Source organism: Bufo gargarizans, chromosome 2 (assembly GCF_014858855.1).
Source record: "Bufo gargarizans isolate SCDJY-AF-19 chromosome 2, ASM1485885v1, whole genome shotgun sequence".
Taxonomy (NCBI): Eukaryota; Metazoa; Chordata; class Amphibia; order Anura; family Bufonidae; genus Bufo; species Bufo gargarizans.
The window spans coordinates 580,692,833-580,711,485 of record NC_058081.1 but is presented as its reverse complement, the minus strand read 5'-3'; the positions used below and the strand labels follow the sequence as shown (position 1 = coordinate 580,711,485).

At 43.6% G+C, this 18,653-nt stretch overlaps 1 protein-coding gene across 1 annotated transcript in view; it reads left to right on the top strand.

The window, feature by feature from the left end:
• Positions 1-18,653, top strand: part of SORL1 (sortilin related receptor 1) — a 101,311-nt gene that overhangs the window by 33,684 nt on the left and 48,974 nt on the right. Inside the window, exons 12-23 of the mRNA XM_044281795.1 lie at positions 681-812; positions 1,047-1,178; positions 5,907-6,041; positions 6,690-6,839; positions 9,986-10,135; positions 14,740-14,868; positions 15,318-15,444; positions 15,771-15,940; positions 16,996-17,108; positions 17,287-17,391; positions 18,234-18,300; positions 18,474-18,556. Of these exons, the coding sequence (XP_044137730.1) occupies positions 681-812; positions 1,047-1,178; positions 5,907-6,041; positions 6,690-6,839; positions 9,986-10,135; positions 14,740-14,868; positions 15,318-15,444; positions 15,771-15,940; positions 16,996-17,108; positions 17,287-17,391; positions 18,234-18,300; positions 18,474-18,556 (1,493 nt within the window). The remainder of the gene's footprint in view (positions 1-680; positions 813-1,046; positions 1,179-5,906; positions 6,042-6,689; positions 6,840-9,985; positions 10,136-14,739; positions 14,869-15,317; positions 15,445-15,770; positions 15,941-16,995; positions 17,109-17,286; positions 17,392-18,233; positions 18,301-18,473; positions 18,557-18,653) is intronic.

Here is an 18,653-nt window from a genome sequence, read left to right as displayed (position 1 = left end):
GGTATTTTCTGTGCACACTGCATACAAAGCCTGCTTGGATTGGGTGGGTCAGCTCTCCCTGCCTGCCCAGCCCTCCCTGTCTTCAAGACGATCTTAGCGGTAGTACGCAATCAGCTATATTATTAGCTGTGTGTAAGATCGTAATTCATGACTGGCAGAACAGTGAGGAGATATGGGACAGCTTGTTAGCTCACTGTTCTGAAGTAACCTGTCCTGCTGTGAGATTAGGGCAGGTTTTGTATGTGCTGATAGAGCAGCGACCATTTTATTTCTCCTAATGAGTACCCCCCTAGAAAACGAGCCATTATAAATAATTAAATACATACTATTAGATGTGTTAATGATATTAAAATAATATTTAGATATTTTTTTAGTAATTAAATTTTACTTTTTTGTTTATTTTATTAATTCCCCTTAAGCTGGAAAAATTTTTTTTCTTTTTTATGCTGGCAATGGTTAGCCAAAGTGTTTTCTGGCTAGGAGTAGGGGGTCTCTACCAGTTATTAGGCAGATACAGGGGTACTGAAACAGATAGAGAAATAGGAAAACTGCCAAGTAAATACAGGTACCCCTGTTTTATAGATTTGTGTGGCCCTTACTCTCTACCAATCAAACCATGATTTTTTCTCTACATGAACTAATAACAGAAATTCACTTGTGTCCCCTTACCTTCCCCTCAGAGCCCCTGTGCACTCGCTATATGGATTTTGTATGTAAGAACCGGCTGCAGTGTTTGTTCAACATCATGGTGTGTGACGGAGTTGTGCAGTGTCACGATGGCTCCGATGAGGATCCTGCATACGCCGGATGTTGTGAGTATTGCTGTGCTGCTGTAACATTTAACCTGAAAAGCTGAGGATTTGTTACAGTCCTCTGTGAGCTAAAGACATTGTAACAATTGTCCTGTTAATTTGTTTCAATGTTTTAATGCTGGTGAAACGTTTCACACATTGCTCACAGAGGATTGTCAAACCTTGAGCTGTGAGAAGTGAAAGGACTTATATCCAGTAAAATAAACTGTTTCCTCATGTGATGTTTTGCTTTAGCTGGAGATCCAGAATTTAAACAGAACTGTGACTCTCAGAGTTTTTCATGCCAAAATGGAGTCTGCATCAGCCTGGGTTGGAAGTGTGATGGCATGGATGACTGTGGCGACTACTCCGATGAGGCAAATTGTGGTGAGTCTCCATCAGCTGTTTGCATCATAATGGAATACACTTAAGATCCTTTTACACAGACTGGTAATCAGGGATGAGCATTTGTATAAACGCTCGTTGCCGTTAATTGGCCTTGTAAAAGGGGCTGCCAATCACTTGATGAACGAACAGGTGCCAAAAATCATGGTTCGTGTGCAGCAGATTGTCCTGTCAAAACAGCGATCTGCTGCCCAGGAACAACGATTCTCTATGAGGACAAGCAATAACTGTTATGATTTCTTGTCTTCTAGAGCGGAGGAGATTGCTACATGTACAGTACAGACCAAAAGTTTGGACACACCTTCTCATTCAAAGAGTTTTCTTTATTTTTATGACTATGAAAATTGTAGATTCACACTGAAGGCATCAACACTATGAATTAATACATGTAGAATTATATACATAACAAAAAAGTGTGAAACAACTGAAAATATGTCATATTCTAGGTTCTTCAAAGTAGCCACCTTTTGCTTTGATTACTGCTTTGCACACTCTTGGCATTCTCTTGATGAGCTTCAAGAGGTAGTCACCTGAAATGGTTTTCACTTCACAGGTGTGCCCTGTCAGGTTTAATAAGTGGGATTTCTTGCCTTATAAATGGGGTTGGGACCATCAGTTGCGTTGTGGAGAAGTCAGGTGGATACACAGCTGATAGTCCTACTGAATAGACTGTTAGAATTTGTATTATGGCAAGAAAAAAGCAGCTAAGTAAAGAAAAACTAGTGGCCATCATTACTTTAAGAAATGAAGGTCAGTCAGTCCGAAAAATTGGGAAAACTTTGAAAGTGTCCCCAAGTGCAGTCACAAAAACCATCAAGCGCTACAAAGAAACTGGCTCACATGCGGACCGCCCCAGGAAAGGAAGACCAAGAGTCACCTCTGCTGCGGAGGATAAGTTCATCCGAGTCACCAGCCTCAGAAATCGCAGGTTAACAGCAGCTCAGATTAGAGACCAGGTCAATGCCACACAGAGTTCTAGCAGCAGACACATCTCTAGAACAACTGTTAAGAGGAGACTGTGTGAATCAGGCCTTCATGGTAGAATATCTGCTAGGAAACCACTGCTAAGGACAGGCAACAAGCAGAAGAGACTTGTTTGGGCTAAAGAACACAAGGAATGGACATTAGACCAGTGGAAATCTGTGCTTTGGTCTGATGAGTCCAAATTTAAGATCTTTGGTTCCAACCACCGTGTCTTTGTGCGATGCAGAAAAGGTGAACGGATGGACTCTACATGCCTGGTTCCCACCGTGAAGCATGGAGGAGGAGGTGTGATGGTGTGGGGGTGCTTTGCTGGTGACACTGTTGGGGATTTATTATAGGCATACCACAGCATCTTGCAGCGGCATGCTATTCCATCCGGTTTGCGTTTAGTTGGACCATCATTTATTTTTTTAACAGGACAATGACCCCAAACACACCTCCAGGCTGTGTAAGGGCTATTTGACCATGAAGGAGAGTGATGGGGTGCTGCGCCAGATGACCTGAACCCAATCGAGATGGTTTGGGGTGAGCTGGACCGCAGAGTGAAGGCAAAAGGGTCAACAAGTGCTAAGCATCTCTGGGAACTCCTTCAAGACTGTTGGAAGACCATTTCAGGTGACTACCTCTTGAAGCTCATCAAGAGAATGCCAAGAGTGTGCAAAGCAGTAATCAAAGCAAAAGGTGGCTACTTTGAACAACCTAGAATATGACATATTTTCAGTTGTTTCACACTTTTTTGTTATGTATATAATTCCACATGTGTTAATTCATAGTTTTGATGCCTTCAGTGTAAATCTACAATTTTCATAGTCATGAAAATAAAGAAAACTCTTTGAATGAGAAGGTGTGTCCAAACTTTTGGTCTGTACTGTAAATGCAGCCTTCATCTCCACTGACGATCAGGCAGTTATCGGGAACATCTGGCTTGAAACATCAGTCCATGTAAAATGACCTTTAGCGGAAATGTTTAGTAATCCAGAGTTGAGCTCCTGGATTGCCTAATTTCCTAGAAAACTACCTGTGGAGGCCTGGAGCTTCCATTCAGTGTTTCCAATCCATTATCCGTTTCTGTTTGGGTGGAGCACTCCTTTAATTACACCACGCAACAAAAAAACTTTTCATCTGCTACTGGGCAAAAACCATTTGTCCTATACTAAATCGAGTGTGCGGGTTACAAATGCGAAGTCAGAATTGTTGTAACACGTCATGAAATTTTGCTATGCATAAGTATGCCTAAATGAATTAAGCACTTGGAAAGCATTGAATAATTTTGAACAGAACAAGTTTTACTCCAACAATTACCTGATCTATATCAAAGTTTGCGTAGTAAACAGCGTATCAAAAAGTCTAGTTTTTCAGTTTAAAAGTCTTACTTCAGCAAGGCCCAGTAGTGTTAAAAGGGCTTCAGGCATTTGCTTTTGCATTTGTGAAAATATGATGTCATATTTTCCCATTGCAAAAACCAGCCGTAGTCCCCCATCATGTTGGGATTCCAGCGCCTTGATACCTGTTCTCCATTGTAGAAATATCTTTATGGAACCGCTTTCTATGTTCATCACTTACGTGTCCCAAATTGGGTGGGAAAAAGTCAAGATGGGAATGTAAGAAATGCACTTTCAATGACATTCGGCAGCCAAGTTGTTCATATGCTGTAAGCATGTTGTCTACTAATTCAGCATAGTTTGCAGCTCGTCTGTTCCCAAGGAAGTTCTGCACTACTAGCACAAATGCATCCGAAGCTGCAAGACGCACTCGCTTTGTCAGATTCTTGTGCTGCTGATCATAAGTAGTGTATTTGCCACATATGTAGCAGAAATTGTCTGGATTGTTAACACATTTGGGTTTATCCATCTTAAAGGGAACCTGTCACCAAAAAAATTGCTTACTAAGCTGTTAATAGTACCTTATAGTGCTGCATATAGTCAGGTTTGAATTCAAGGGGGCAGCGGCCTAGGCGTCTCCAATCCTGCTCTCGCCGCCTCGCGCCGCCTTTATTGAAACGCTGGATCTCAGTGCCGGGACCGCGCTCCCAGCCCACATGCGCAGTAAAGGGCTGCTGTAGCGCGATCCCGGCTCCGGCTCGTACACTCAGCCGGCTTCAGTTTCGCTACTGCGCATGCGCCCGCCAGCCTTACATACTAGTGCAGTTACAGAAGATGCCGGGCGCATGCGCAGTAGCGAAACTGAAGCCGGCTGAGTGTACAAGCCGGAGCCGGGATTACGCTACAGCAGCCCTTTACTGCGCATGCGGGCTGGGAGCGCGGTCCCAGCACTGAGATCCAGCATGTCAATAAAGGCGGCGGGAGGCGGGGAGAGCAGGATTGGAGACGCCTAGGCCGCTGCCCCCTTGACTTCAAACCTGATTTGAAGCAGGGGGCAGCGGCTGAATAAAACATTGATTTCTCAAGGAGGCTAGATGCGGCTAAACGATGAAAAAGTGCATTAGGAAACTACTATGCAGCACTATAAGGTACTATTAACAGCTTAGTAAGCGATTTTTTGGTGACAGGTTCCCTTTAAGTTTCAAAACTGATATCACTATGACAGATCACTTTATCAAAATATACTTACTGCTGACATCGGCCTGAGTCTGTCCGAACAGGTCTGGACATGTCCATTGGAATATCTCCCATATAATGCATTAATATTATAACTGAATAGGCTTTGCATGTATAACTTAAACCTTTAAGGACCTCCGCTGTACATGTACGGCAGTTGTCCGGTCCCCAAACATGGCGCCCCTTCGCACGTGCAGCAGGCACCATAGCCGCCGGGTTTCTGCTATTTTAAATAGCAGAGACCCGCGGAACATGTATGCGATCAATGTGACCACGGCATCTGCGCAGTCCGGAAGCGGAAGTCACGCACTTCCGCTCCGGTAACAGAGTTCCTTGGCTGAGATCGGGGAACCTGTTACATTGATCTAATAGGCTGAAGCCTCAAGTAGGCTTTGGTGCCTATTAGATGACTATACCAATACAGGCCACTAGGTGGCAGCATTGTATTGGTATAGTGCAAATGAAGTGTTCAGTGGTGTCTATATAGACATCAATGAACAGAATAGGAAATCTAATGATTTCCAGTTATTGTCACCCAAGGTGACAAGAAGAATTATACAAGTGTGGTATCATTGTAATTGTACTGACCTGGAGAATGAAGATAACAGGTCAATTTTACCGCCTAGTGTACAGGGTAAAAAAATAGAAAAACCTTTATCAGAATTGCGTTTTTCCCCAATTCTACCCCATTTGGAAATAAGGCTATGTAAATGGGGAAAAAAAAATATTAGGACTATGGAAAGGCGGGGAGTGAAAAACTAAAGCAAAAAAATGGAAAATCCTTAAGGGGTTATAATCTAGACGTGTCAGGCAAATCAGCGCTCATTTTAGTATAAATCACACGTTTTTCTCTCAGTAGCAAAATCATTGTTGCGCAATATTGCACATAAAGTAACTGTTTAGCCCAGTGGTTCCCAAACAAGGTCCACCAGGGTAACTAAGAACACAGTATCAAAACCAGACTGATTTCAGCCAGAAAGATATCTGATCCAAGTGTAACACTGGATATGAGTTATAGATTGCTTTACTCAACCCTACACAAACCAATGAAGCAAGAAAGGAGTTAGGGGTTCCCCATTAGTGGAAATATTTTTGAGGGTACTTGGATTGGAAGTCACTGGTTTAACCCCTTATAATAGACTGTGTCTCACCATCTTCTCTGTTACAGCAAACCCTACAGACACCCCTACCTGTGCCCGATACTACCAATTTCAGTGTGAGAATGGCCACTGCATACCCACACGATGGAAATGTGACAGCGAGAATGACTGCGGGGACTGGTCAGATGAAAAGGATTGTGGAGGTTTGTCTTTCACAATGTTTTGTGGCATAATGTAGTTTTACTTTTATTTGATGATGCCAATGTGATTACTTTCATTTTTTCCATGACGGACAGAACATAACACCTATGAGGGTCATTTATGACCAAATATACAGCACTGTTTGGTGTATATTTGGTGCAGATGTTGTCACAAAGGTGATCTGCAGCAAAATCTGCAACTTCTTCCCCTTTCACGCCACGTACGACAGTTCTAAAAAAGGGGGTGGGGCATGGACGGGGGAAGAGGACGGGCCAGCCGGCCGGTCTCAATTATCGTTTTCTGTGCCAGTTTTTGGGGTAGAAAATGATCTAAATCTATGCCAGCAAGGGAGCTGGCGTAGATTTAAGGCTGATGTTACCCCGGCGGGGTATGCGCCTAAGTTATGTGTATACTATACAGCGCAGTGGGGTGGTCTGTGACACATCCCTGGTGGACATATAAACATTTAGCCCTTGTTCCAAATCATAATTCACACTATGATATCAGACAGCTACTTCCTGTCCCAGATACTGAAAGCAGAAGCTAAGCAGTTTGCTCTGTAGTTTGAATATTTTCCTCTTGAAATGTAAACTTTTACTTATGTGCTGAAAAAATGCTGAAAAATAAAATATGTATCCCTCTCTAAACAGAAACCATTCCGCAGACCACCACCCGACCATCCACATGTCCAGCCAATCACTTCAGATGTGACAACGGAGTCTGCATCATGAACACGTGGGTTTGTGATGGTTACAAAGATTGTATATATGGTTCTGACGAAGAGGGTTGTCCTACTACTGGTATGTTATGTGCAATTAACAGTTTTTCTTCATGCAAAATCCGTAGCATGTGTGCAATTGCATAGTTTATTGTAAAAGTCCATAGCGTAGATGCAGATTTCTATGTGAGTCCTATAGCCCAAGTGCAGTTCACTGTGTAGTGATAGTCTATACATAGCTCATGGACAGATTACTGCGAGTGTCTTTAGATATTGAGCAAATTATATAAATAAAAGGACTCTTTATTGCATTTGCATGTTAGTGGGAGGATCCATAGTGAGTGCACAGATTACTGTCATAGTCCTTGGCAAGGGGACAGATTACTGTGAGAGTGTCTAGGAAGTACTCAGGTTACTGTGACAGTCTTTAGTGATTGCACGGTTTTCTGTGAGTGTTATAGAACATGCCCAGGTTACTGTGAGAGTCCATAGCAAGTGCACAGATTACTGTAAGAATCCATAACGAGTGCATAGATTACTCTAACACATCATAGTTACTGCACAGATTACTATGAGAGTGTAGAGCGTGTGTACAGATAAATGTAACAATCCATGGCAATTGCACAGATTACTGTAAGAAGATTACTGTAAGATTTCTGTAAGATTTCAAAGAACATGCACACATTACTCTAAGAGTTAATAGCAAGTAAGTTCTGCAGCTTAATAAATGAAAGGCTATGAAGCATTTTTGTTTATGATTGCACCTCATTTTGGGCAAATTTTTTTTTGCAATTGGTCTTTATTTTTTATTTTTGCAATTGGTCTTTATTGAAAATTTTAAGCAGTTTTTGTGATTTCAGTGTATTTGCAGAAGGTCACTTTCTGTTTACTCTGATTCCCCTCAGATCAGTCAGATCACATAAAGAGCGCTTATCTCATATATCTTATTATAGCTAAATTATCAAACTGATAACAATATGTCTAAAGGGCCCTTTACATGGGCTGTGAATTAAACAGATCATCGCTAACCAGCATTACTCATAACGCTTGTTCTGGATTTATAAATGCACCGCCGATGAACGTGCAAAACGCTCAATTATCAGGTAATTGTATCTTCTGTGGAGCACAAAAGATCATTGTTTCCCAGTGGCGGATTGTGCTGTGTAAACACGATCTGCAGGCGGGAAACAATGACTCAGAATGGGGAAGAGAGATGGCATTAGCAATTGCTTCTCCCCATACTCTGGAGGAGATCTCTGTATGTAAGTGCACCGGTCTCTTTCGCTAGTGATCAGCAGATTGTCGGGGAAAGAATTTGCTAGATCGTCGTCCCGTGTAAAGGGACCATTACATGAGTGTCTTTGAGATGAGGAGATAAGAGCTCTACATGTGTCATGCTCTAGTGTGGGAGGGAAACCCCACACCGAACATAGGAGGGAAAGGGAAAAAAAAATAAGGCCTGAAAACTAGGGAAGGAAGATGGACACCTCCTAGCGAAAACCCTAACCAAAGCTCTGACTGACTACTAGTATGAACATACCCCAGAGATAGGTGAGTTTATACACAGGAATACCTAAAGTCCTATCTAACCCTAAAGGACCCTTGTACAAATGACAGGAATGAGACAACCTGTTCCTCTAAAAGGAAGGATGAACGGGAGTCTCCCTAAGGCCTAATACAAATGATAGGGAAATGCAACACACAGAAAAGCCAAAATACAAAGGAAAAGGTAACACTTAACTTCCAAGAAGCTATGGCAGCACCAGGAACTCAACTGCGATCAAAACACCAGGTATCCACAGGTCCAACTGAAGCTATAAACCACACAGCATTGTGGGAGAAACAACTATAAATAGGGAAAGTTAAATGACCACAATAGCAACACCTGGAGGTTAAGGGTGTGGCCAATACCAGAAATAACACAGACACCTATTTATCCACAAGGTAAACATGTCAAATCAAACTACGTGTTGCCAATCTCAAAGATCTCCTGCCACTCACTGTCGCGGGGACGTCCGTATGTCTCGATACGTCCGTGACAACATGATCGTCATCTGATGGGACTCAGAAACAGAAAATGACACTGCAAATAGACTGAAAGTTACCCCTGTATCACAAAAACTGCTGAAAATTTTAAATAAAGACCTATTGCAAAAATGATTTTTATCCCATCATAAGTAGAAAGCAGTAATAACAAATTGCCCCCAAAGGTGTACATGGCCTTTACTTAGAGGGGTTTTCCGAGTTATATTTAAAAAAAAAGCATTGTAAATCGGATGGTCAGCAATATATACATAAATTAAGCAAGTTTTAGGCAAAAAAAATTATATTTCCTCATTTCCCAAGTTATTTTCTGGCCCCTTTGTTTACATGCAGACCTGTGGGGGCGTGCAACAACAATCTCTGAGGTTTTCCTGAGAATATTTGTGGGTGTCAACAAAGACTGCCTTTTCCCTTCCCCTGCTCTGCAAAGGGAGTGAATAAAATTGCTGTAGTATCTCCAGTCTGACTGCTGGGATACTCATGTTGTATGTGTAGGACTACAAGTCCCAGCTGAACAGTGCAATGACCCTGCTGATACACACAGTATCTTCCCACTACATGTTCTTGTGCAATTCTCTGCAGACACTTCCTCACAGCCAGCAGAACAGCCCAGAGGAGAGAACTCCTCCAGTCTTTGTCAGCTCTGTGTCTGCAGGGTGAGGAAGTAGGGATGATCCTGTGCATAGCATTTATCTCTTCACTGCCTGGAGAAGAAGAAACCCTGTAGCTGCTCAGTACCTGAGGCAGAGCCTCCAGCCCTGAGTCTGTGTTGCTGATGGAAGAAGGGGTTAAACTTTCCTGAAGAATCCAGTGGGAGGGGAGACATAGGGCAGGCAGCTCAGCCAGCAGGGGCAGTGCAGGGGGTGTGGCTTATCTCTCCAACTTCACAGTGAGTGCACAGAGGCAGACCTGCTCCTCCTGCCCCCTCAGGCTTGTGCACTGAACGTCATCAGAGTAGGGAAAGAAGCTGACATCACAGGTCATATGACCTCAGCTAAGTGGGAGAACGGGGTGACTGTAGTGAATTGAATATCCCTTACATTTTCTTAGTTAGAAACATGCAAAGAACAACAACAAAAAATTGGACAACCCCTTCAAGAAATTAGAATAAACTACCAGTCATGTCTATATTGTGTGTACTTTAGCAGTCAATAAAACTTTTATTTATTTATTTTTGTGTGCAAGCAACCAACGTCACCGTGCCCAGCACCACAGTGCACGACCGATGCAGCAGCTTTGAGTTTGAATGTCAGAAGGGGAAGTACTGCATACCAAAGTGGAAGCGTTGTGACGGCATCACAGACTGCCAGGACGGCACAGATGAGCAGCACTGTCGTAAGCTTGATGTTTTCCTGATAACAGAGAGCAATATTCTCCTGTAGCCAGCCTCTCCAAGCTTTTGATGGCTGATTACAGACTGCAATAGATTGTAGTCACTTGTCCTACAATAATTTTCTCTCCTGCCTTTAACCACTTCAGCCCTGCTAGCTGAAACCCCCTTCATGACCAGAGCACTTTTTACACTTCGGCACTACACTACTTTCACCGTTTATCGCTCGGTCATGCAACTTACCACCCAAATGAATTTTACCTCCTTTTCTTCTCACTAATGGAGCTTTCATTTGGTGGTATTTTATTGCTGCTGACATTTTTACTTTTTTTGTTATTAATCGAAATGTAACAATTTTTTTGCAAAAAAATGAAATTTTTCACTTTCAGCTGTAAAATTTTGCAAAAAAAAACGACATCCATATATAAATTTTTCGCTAAATTTATAGTTCTACATGTCTTTGATAAAAAAAAAATGTTTGGGCAAAAAAAAAAATGGTTTGGGTAAGGCCCCATGCACACGGCCGTTGTTCACGGCCGTGTGCGGGCCGTGGAACCGCGGCCTGGATCCCTCCTGAGAGCAGGAGCGCACGGCGTCACTGGTTGCTATGACGCCGTGCGCTCCCTGCTGCCGGCACAGTACAGTAATACACTGGTATAGATCATACCAGTGTATTACTGTACTGTGCCGGCAGCAGGGAGCGCACGGCGTCATAGCAACCAGTGACGCCGTGCGCTCCTGCTCTCAGGAGGGATCCAGGCCGCGGTTCCACGGCCCGCACACGGCCGTGAACAACGGCCGTGTGCATGGGGCCTAAAAGTTATAGCGTTTACAAACTATGGTACAAAAATGTGAATTTCCGCTTTTTGAAGCAGCTCTGACTTTCTGAGCACCTGTCATGTTTCCTTAGGTTCTACAATGCCCAGACAGTAGAAAACCCCCACAAATGACCCCATTTCGGAAAGTAGACACCCTAAGGTATTCGCTGATGGGCATAGTGAGTTCATAGAACTTTTTATTTTTTGTCACAAGTTAGCGGAAAATGATGATGATTTTTTATTTTTATTTTTTTCTTACAAAGTCTCATATTCCACTAACTTGCGACAAAAAATAAAAAATTCTAGGAACTCGCCATGCCCCTCACGGAATACCTTGGGGTGTCTTCTTTCCAAAATGGGGTCACTTGTGGGGTAGTTATACTGCCCTGGCAATTTAGGGGCCCAAATGTGTGAGAAGAACTTTGCAATCAAAATGTGTAAAAAATGACCGGTGAAATCCGAAAGGTGCACTTTGGAATATGTGCCCCTTTGCCCACCTTGGCTGCAAAAAAGTGTCACACATCTGGTATCGCCGTACTCAGGAGAAGTTGGGGAATGTGTTTTGGGGTGTCATTTTACATATACCCATGCTGTGTGAGAGAAATATCTTGGCAAAAGACAACTTTTCCAATTTTTTTATACAAAGTTGGCATTTGACCAAGATATTTTTCTCACCCAGCATGGGTATATGTAAAATGACACCCCAAAACACATTCCCCAACTTCTCCTGAGTACGGTGATACCAGATGTGTGACACTTTTTTGCAGCCAAGGTGGGCAAAGGGGCACATATTCCAAAGTGCACCTTTCGGATTTCGCAGGCTATTTTTTACACATTTTGATTGCAAGGTACTTCTTACACATTTGGGCCCCTAAATTGCCAGGGCAGTATAACTACGCCACAAGTGACCCCATTTTGGAAAGAAGACACCCCAAGGTATTCCGTGAGGGGCACGGCGAGTTCCTAGAATTTTTTATTTTTTGTCGCAAGTTAGTGGAATATGAGACTTTGTAAGGAAAAAAAAAGAAAAATCATCATTTTCCGCTAACTTGTGACAAAAAATAAAAAATTCTAGGAACTCGCCGTGCCCCTCACGGAATACCTTGGGGTGTCTTCTTTCCAAAATGGGGTCACTTGTGGCGTAGTTATACTGCCCTGGCAATTTAGGGGCCCAAATGTGTAAGAAGTACCTTGCAATCAAAATCTGTAAAAAATGGCCTGTGAAATCCGAAAGGTGCTCTTTGGAATATTTGCCCCTTTGCCCACCTTGGCAGCAAAAAAGTGTGACACATCTGGTATCGCCGTACTCAGGAGAAGTTGGGGAATGTGTTTTGGGGTGTCATTTTACATATAACCATGCTGGGTGAGAGAAATATCTTGTCAAAAGATAACTTTTCCCATTTTTTTATACAAAGTTGGCATTTGACCAAGATATTTTTCTCACCCAGCATGGGTATATGTAAAATGACACCCCAAAACACATTGCCCAACTTCTCCTGAGTACGGCGATACCAGATGTGTGACACTTTTTTGCAGCCTAGATGCGCAAAGGTGCCCAAATTCCTTTTAGGAGGGCATTTTTAGACATTTGGATCCCAGACTTCTTCTCACACTTTCGGGCCCCTAAAAAGCCAGGGCAGTATAAATACCCCACATGTGACCCCACTTTGGAAAGAAGACACCCCGAGGTATTCAATGAGGGGCCTGGCGAGTTCATAGAAATTTTTTTTTTTTTGCATAAGTTAGCGGATATTGATTTTTTTTGTTTTTTTCTCACAAAGTCTCACTTTCCGCTAACTTAGGACAAAAATTTCAATCTTTCATGGACTCAATATGCCCCTCACGGAATACCTTGGGGTGTCTTCTTTCCGAAATGGGGTCACATGTGGGGTATTTATACTGCCCTGGCTTTTTAGGGGCCCTAAAGCGTGAGAAGAAGTCTGGAATATAAATGTCTAAAAATGTTTACGCATTTGGATTCCGTGAGGGGTATGGCGAGTTCATGTGAGATTTTATTTTTTGACACAAGTTAGTGGAATATGAGACTTAGTAAGAAAAAACAAAAACAAACAAAAAAATTTCCGCTAACTTGGGCCAAAAAAATGTCTGAATGGAGCCTTACAGGGGGGGGGTGATCAATGACAGGGGGGTGATCAATGACAGGGGGGTGATCAATGACAGGGGGGTGATCACCCATATAGACTCCCGGATCACCCCCCTGTCATTGATCACCCCCCTGGTAAGGCTCCATTCAGACGTCCGTATGATTTTTACGGATCCATGGATCGGATCCGCAAAACACATGCGGACGTCTGAATGGAGCCTTACAGGGGGGTGATCAATGACAGGGGGGTGATCACCCATATAGACTCCCTGATCACCCCCCTGTCATTGATCACCCCCCTGTAAGGCTCCATTCAGACGTCCGTATGATTTTTACGGATCCATGGATACATGGATCGGATCCGCAAAACACATGCGGACGTCTGAATGGAGCCTTACAGGGGGGTTATCAATGACAGGGGGTGATCAGGATGATCACCCCCCCTGTAAGGCTCCATTCAGACGTCCGTATGATTTTTACGGATCCATGGATACATGGATCGGTTCCGCAAAACACATGCGGACGTCTGAATGGAGCCTTACAGGGGGGTGATCAATGACAGGCGGGTGATCAATGACAGGGGGTGATCAGGGAGTGTATATGGGTGATCACCCGCCTGTCATTGATCACCCCCCTGTAAGGCTCCATTCAGACGTCCGCATGTGTTTTTTGCGGATCCGATCCATGTATCCATGGATCCGTAAAAATCATGCGGACGTCTGAATGGAGCCTTACAGGGGGGTGATCAATGACAGGGGGTGATCAGGGAGTGTATATGGGTGATCACCCGCCTGTCATTGATCACCCCCCTGTAAGGCTCCATTCAGACGTCCGCATGTGTTTTGCAGATCCGATCCATGGATCCGTAAAAATCATACGGACGTCTGAATGGAGCCTTACAGGGGGGTGATCAATGACAGGGGGGTGATCAATGACAGGGGGTGATCAGGGAGTGTATATGGGTGATCACCCGCCTGTCATTGATCACCCCCCTGTAAGGCTCCATTCAGACGTCCGCATGTGTTTTGCGGATCCGATCCATGTATCCGTGGATCCGTAAAAATCATACGGATGTCTGAACGGAGCCTGACAGGGGGGTGATCAATGACAGGGGGGTGATCAGGGAGTTTATATGGGGTGATCAGGGGTTCATAAAGGGTTAATAAGTGACGGGGGGGGGGGGTGTAGTGTTTGGGTGCGACTTTACTGACCTACCTGTGTCCTCTGGTGGTCGATCCTAACAAAAGGGACCACCAGAGGACCAGGTAGCAGGTATATTAGACGCTGTTATCAAAACAGCGTCTAATATACCTGTTAGGGGTTAAAAAAATCAGATCTCCAGCCTGCCAGCGAGCGATCGCCGCTGGCAGGCTGGAGATCCACTCGCTTACCTTCCGTTCCTGTGAGCGCGCGCGCCTGTGTGCGCGCGTTCACAGGAAATCCCGGCCCTCGCGAGATGACGCGTATATGCGTCGTCGTGCGCAGGGCTGCCGCCTCCGGACCGCACATCTGCGTTAGGCGGTCCGGAGGCGGTTAATGGCTGATATCAGGGAGGAATACATTGTATGCACAGCAATGGTGAGACTGACTGTAGGTACATTTCCTTGTTCATCCCACAGCTGCTGTATTCCCTGGCGGTTTATCCTCTTGTCAGATTGCACATGTTTGCACTTTCTGTTCTCCACAGCTACTCACAGACCTTCCTCTTGTGTTAATGGTTCTCTGTGTGATGACGGTGAAGCCTGCTTAGCGCTGTCTGACCGCTGTGATGGTTTTTTGGACTGTTCTGATGGCAGCGATGAAAATAACTGCACCGGTAAGTGATCTTCTCTGATTAACAGGGTAAGGTTGGACCTATTGCAGTGTGTCGCCCAGGAGTCTAGTATTTGTGCTGCTGCTGAGATTAGATTGAAAGGAAACACTGCACATACCCTGATACATTATACCAAACTGCAGCTGTGTGATTGGAACAGAATATTTTTCCCATGCAGCAAGCAGAGATCTTGAAATCAGAGAAAATGTGATACGTGAAGAACACAGTTGAAGAACTTTCTATAAAACCAAGAAAAAAACACACGTAATTTGTTCATGTAGCATCATGTCATGACACTCGACCTCGATCCCAAAATGCCTGCCTTTGTGAAGCCTCAGCTAAAACCTTCAGTAGTCTGACAAGTTCACTGCCTGTTCCGGTGCTGGACTCGTCGACTTTGTAAACTTAGTCTCAACTTAAATCTCACCTGATATGTCCTGTACCTGTTCTAGATGACAGCGTGGTCTACAAGGTCCAGAACCTGCAGTGGTCTGCTGACTTCTCTGGCAACATAACCCTGACATGGGCGCGCCCCAAGAAGATGTCGGTGTCATCCTGTGTATACAATGTCTACTATAGGTAATGTGAGGGAGTATCGTGATTATTAGACACTCATAGAAAGTAACACTCACCTGTAAAGGCGATGAGCCTCCAGGAATATCCACAGGGTGAGCACAAAATATGCTTCTTGTTTCATCAGATTATCATTTATCCTTCACTATATTTCTCTCAGTCAGGTTATAAATATGGCTGCTTGATGTTTGAGCATTCACCGCTCAGATATTGTGTGTGCATAGCATAGAGCAACACCTAGCCGTCATTTTTCAGTACTGCATCTCTGACCGTTGATCTACTTGGCACATCATTCCATCTTCTTTTTGTTAATTTGTCTTCTATTTCTAAAGGGTTATTGGCGAGAGCACATGGAAATTACTGGAAACTCACAGCAGCAAGACTGTTTGCGTATTAAAGATTCTGAAACCAGACACCACGTACCAGGTGAAGGTTCAGGTGCAATGTCTGCGCAAGGTGCACAACAGCAACGATATGATCACCCTCCGAACCCCTGAAGGCTGTATGTATTACCCCACCTTGGCATTCGTAATACCTAACATATGCAGTGCTTATAGGTCTCTCCTTACTGCCGGGCTTTGTCTTTCTAAAATGTTAAAGGAGTTGGCCACTTTTTGGTTACTGGTGACCAGTATGGCACTTTCCCAACAATGGGACATGGATTATGAAATATAGCAAACGCCAAAAAATATCATCAAAGACTATACAATTAAGTGCTTTATAGTCATCTTATTTACACATTGGTCACAAGTAGCCAGAAAGTGGACAACCCCATTAAATGTAATTTTTTAAGTAATGAGTAATATATAGGTTGCAGGTTTACTGGAGGTATTGATTTCACACTTGAGCTTGATCAACAATATACTACATGGCCAAAGGTACGTGGAGACAGGAGGAACAGAAAGCGCTGTCAAGAAACTCCCAGAACGGGATGCAGCTTTTTCACTTCACCATGCTTTATACCGCAGCTCTGTTGTTTAGGCACAGGCTCTACAGTCATAAAGAACAGATTTCCATTTGAGTAAGGACATAATGATAATAATCTACAAATGACTGAAACACTAGTAATAAAGTACACTTGAGGGAGCTCAGAGAGGAGCCTGCAGAGTGAATTTAAAGGGGTTCTCCCAAGATATAAACGTATCCACAGGGTATAAGTATCTGATTAATGGGTTTCCGACTGCTGGGACCCCCTCCGCTCACAGGATTGACAGATTCCTGAATGAATGGGAAAGCGGTGGATTCATTGCCCGTCCTGCAGGAGACACCTTAGTACAGTGCTGAGCTATCTTCAGCAGTCCTATAGAAAATGAATTAAGCAGATGATCTGCTACTGCATTCATTTGGGGAACTTGGGAACCCCGTTTTTGTGATTAGAGAGGGTCTAATGGTAGGCCCCAGATACGTATCACCAGTTTTGCAGATACGTGATATGTTTGTATCTTCGGACAACCCCTTTTTAGTCCATGTATACTTTTTGCAACTTCCATGCTGTGCAAATAAACTATTTCTCCAGCAGATTAAGATATTATAACTAATAATAATAAATCTTTCCAGTTCCCGGCCAACCCCAGCTGCGCCAGCTCGACCTGAATAAGAATCTTCCATCCACTATCATCTGTTGTTGGTCGCCTCCTGCAAACACTAATGGGTTAATTCGTGAGTATGTGGTAAGTCTGGTGTTATTTGCCGCAAATGAAATACTCCTAGAACCTGATATTTCACCCTGGTCAGAAAACCCCTCCGATATGGACTGATCATTGTGTCTTATACGTTTCTGTCACCTACTGGTGGAGGTATTATATTGTGCTGCATATAAGTGTAATAGCGGTGATCTCCTTCATCCAGGTGGACTACACTACAAACACTTCCAAGGGCTGGTCGTCTTTCAGTACACAGGATCTTTGCTATAATATTCACTATACAGAAGACAACACATTATATTCAGTGCGGGTGAGTACTATGAGGCCTACAGGGAATGTACAACAAACATCCAGTCAATAAATATCAATCACCATCAATATAGTCCATATCTGAGGTGAGGTTTGCTTCATCGGCAGATATGGACTGCATTCTGTATTGATGGTGATTGCTATTTATTGACTAGATGTTTGCTGTACATCTGTATTTATGAGATAAAGACTAATCTTCAAGAATATGGTGGCGTGCCGTGTTTCTTTATGTGTAGCTGTGGGAATTGGAGAGGACCTCCACTTGGCACCTAATTACTGCATTGATGTTCCTGTGTGGAGATTTTGCTGAGTTACTTAAACAGGTTTTCCTATTTAATGATATTAAGAAAGGTCCCAGCCATTACATTGAAGTGACCTGGCAGACCACTTCCCCATTGGCAGTTGGCTGTGGGACCAGCCAGTTCTCAGGTTGTCTCTCAGTTCTCACTGGGCTGGTAGTCAGATTTGATCTTATAAGGCTGAGTTAACATCTTCTTTAAGGAGATCCGGTCAGCTGTTTCGGCGAAGATCAGCCTGCTGGATATTGCTGGATTCTCTACTTCACCAACAGATCCCCATTGACTGTAATGAGGTCCAGCGGTGATCTGGCCGCTTTGCAGCATAAATGACGACTTTCGGACAGACAAAAGACACTGCAGGCAACGGGTTTTTGTCCGTCCGACAGCCAACATTTGTGCTGGATCACCTTGATGAAGATGTGGACAAGGCCTTAGAGTCTTATACGTACCATTTTAATTTGGGGTGGCCTCCTTTAGTTCCTCATGTCTTTGTATTGGTTCGGTAGTTTTTCTTATTTTAAACTTCTCATTTTCTTGGTTGAAGGTGGCTGCTGTTACCAGCCGAGGGGTCGGTGAATGGAGCAGCATCAAATCTATCAGTACTGCAAAAGGTAACGCTGGGACGGCAGTATTCATGAGGTCCATACCCTGTGATGCGTATGGTGTGTCTGTACATTTTACATCAGTGTGTGGGACTAAATATAGTTTCTAAAACCAAACATTATATGAAGCGATCGATTTCTCCATGTGATGAGATTTGCATCTCTCGTTGTTTTTCTTTTAGCTGTGCCTCCTCCAAACATCAAGATTCAGACCATCAAAGAAGATTCAGTGGAGTTTACAATAAGAGTGGACTCTGATGTCTTGGTGAGTTTTATTGTGGTCTCATATTGAATGCTTTTGTGTAAAATTTAAGACAGTGGTGAGCCAGATATATATGGAGGACAACTGTACTCTGCACTAA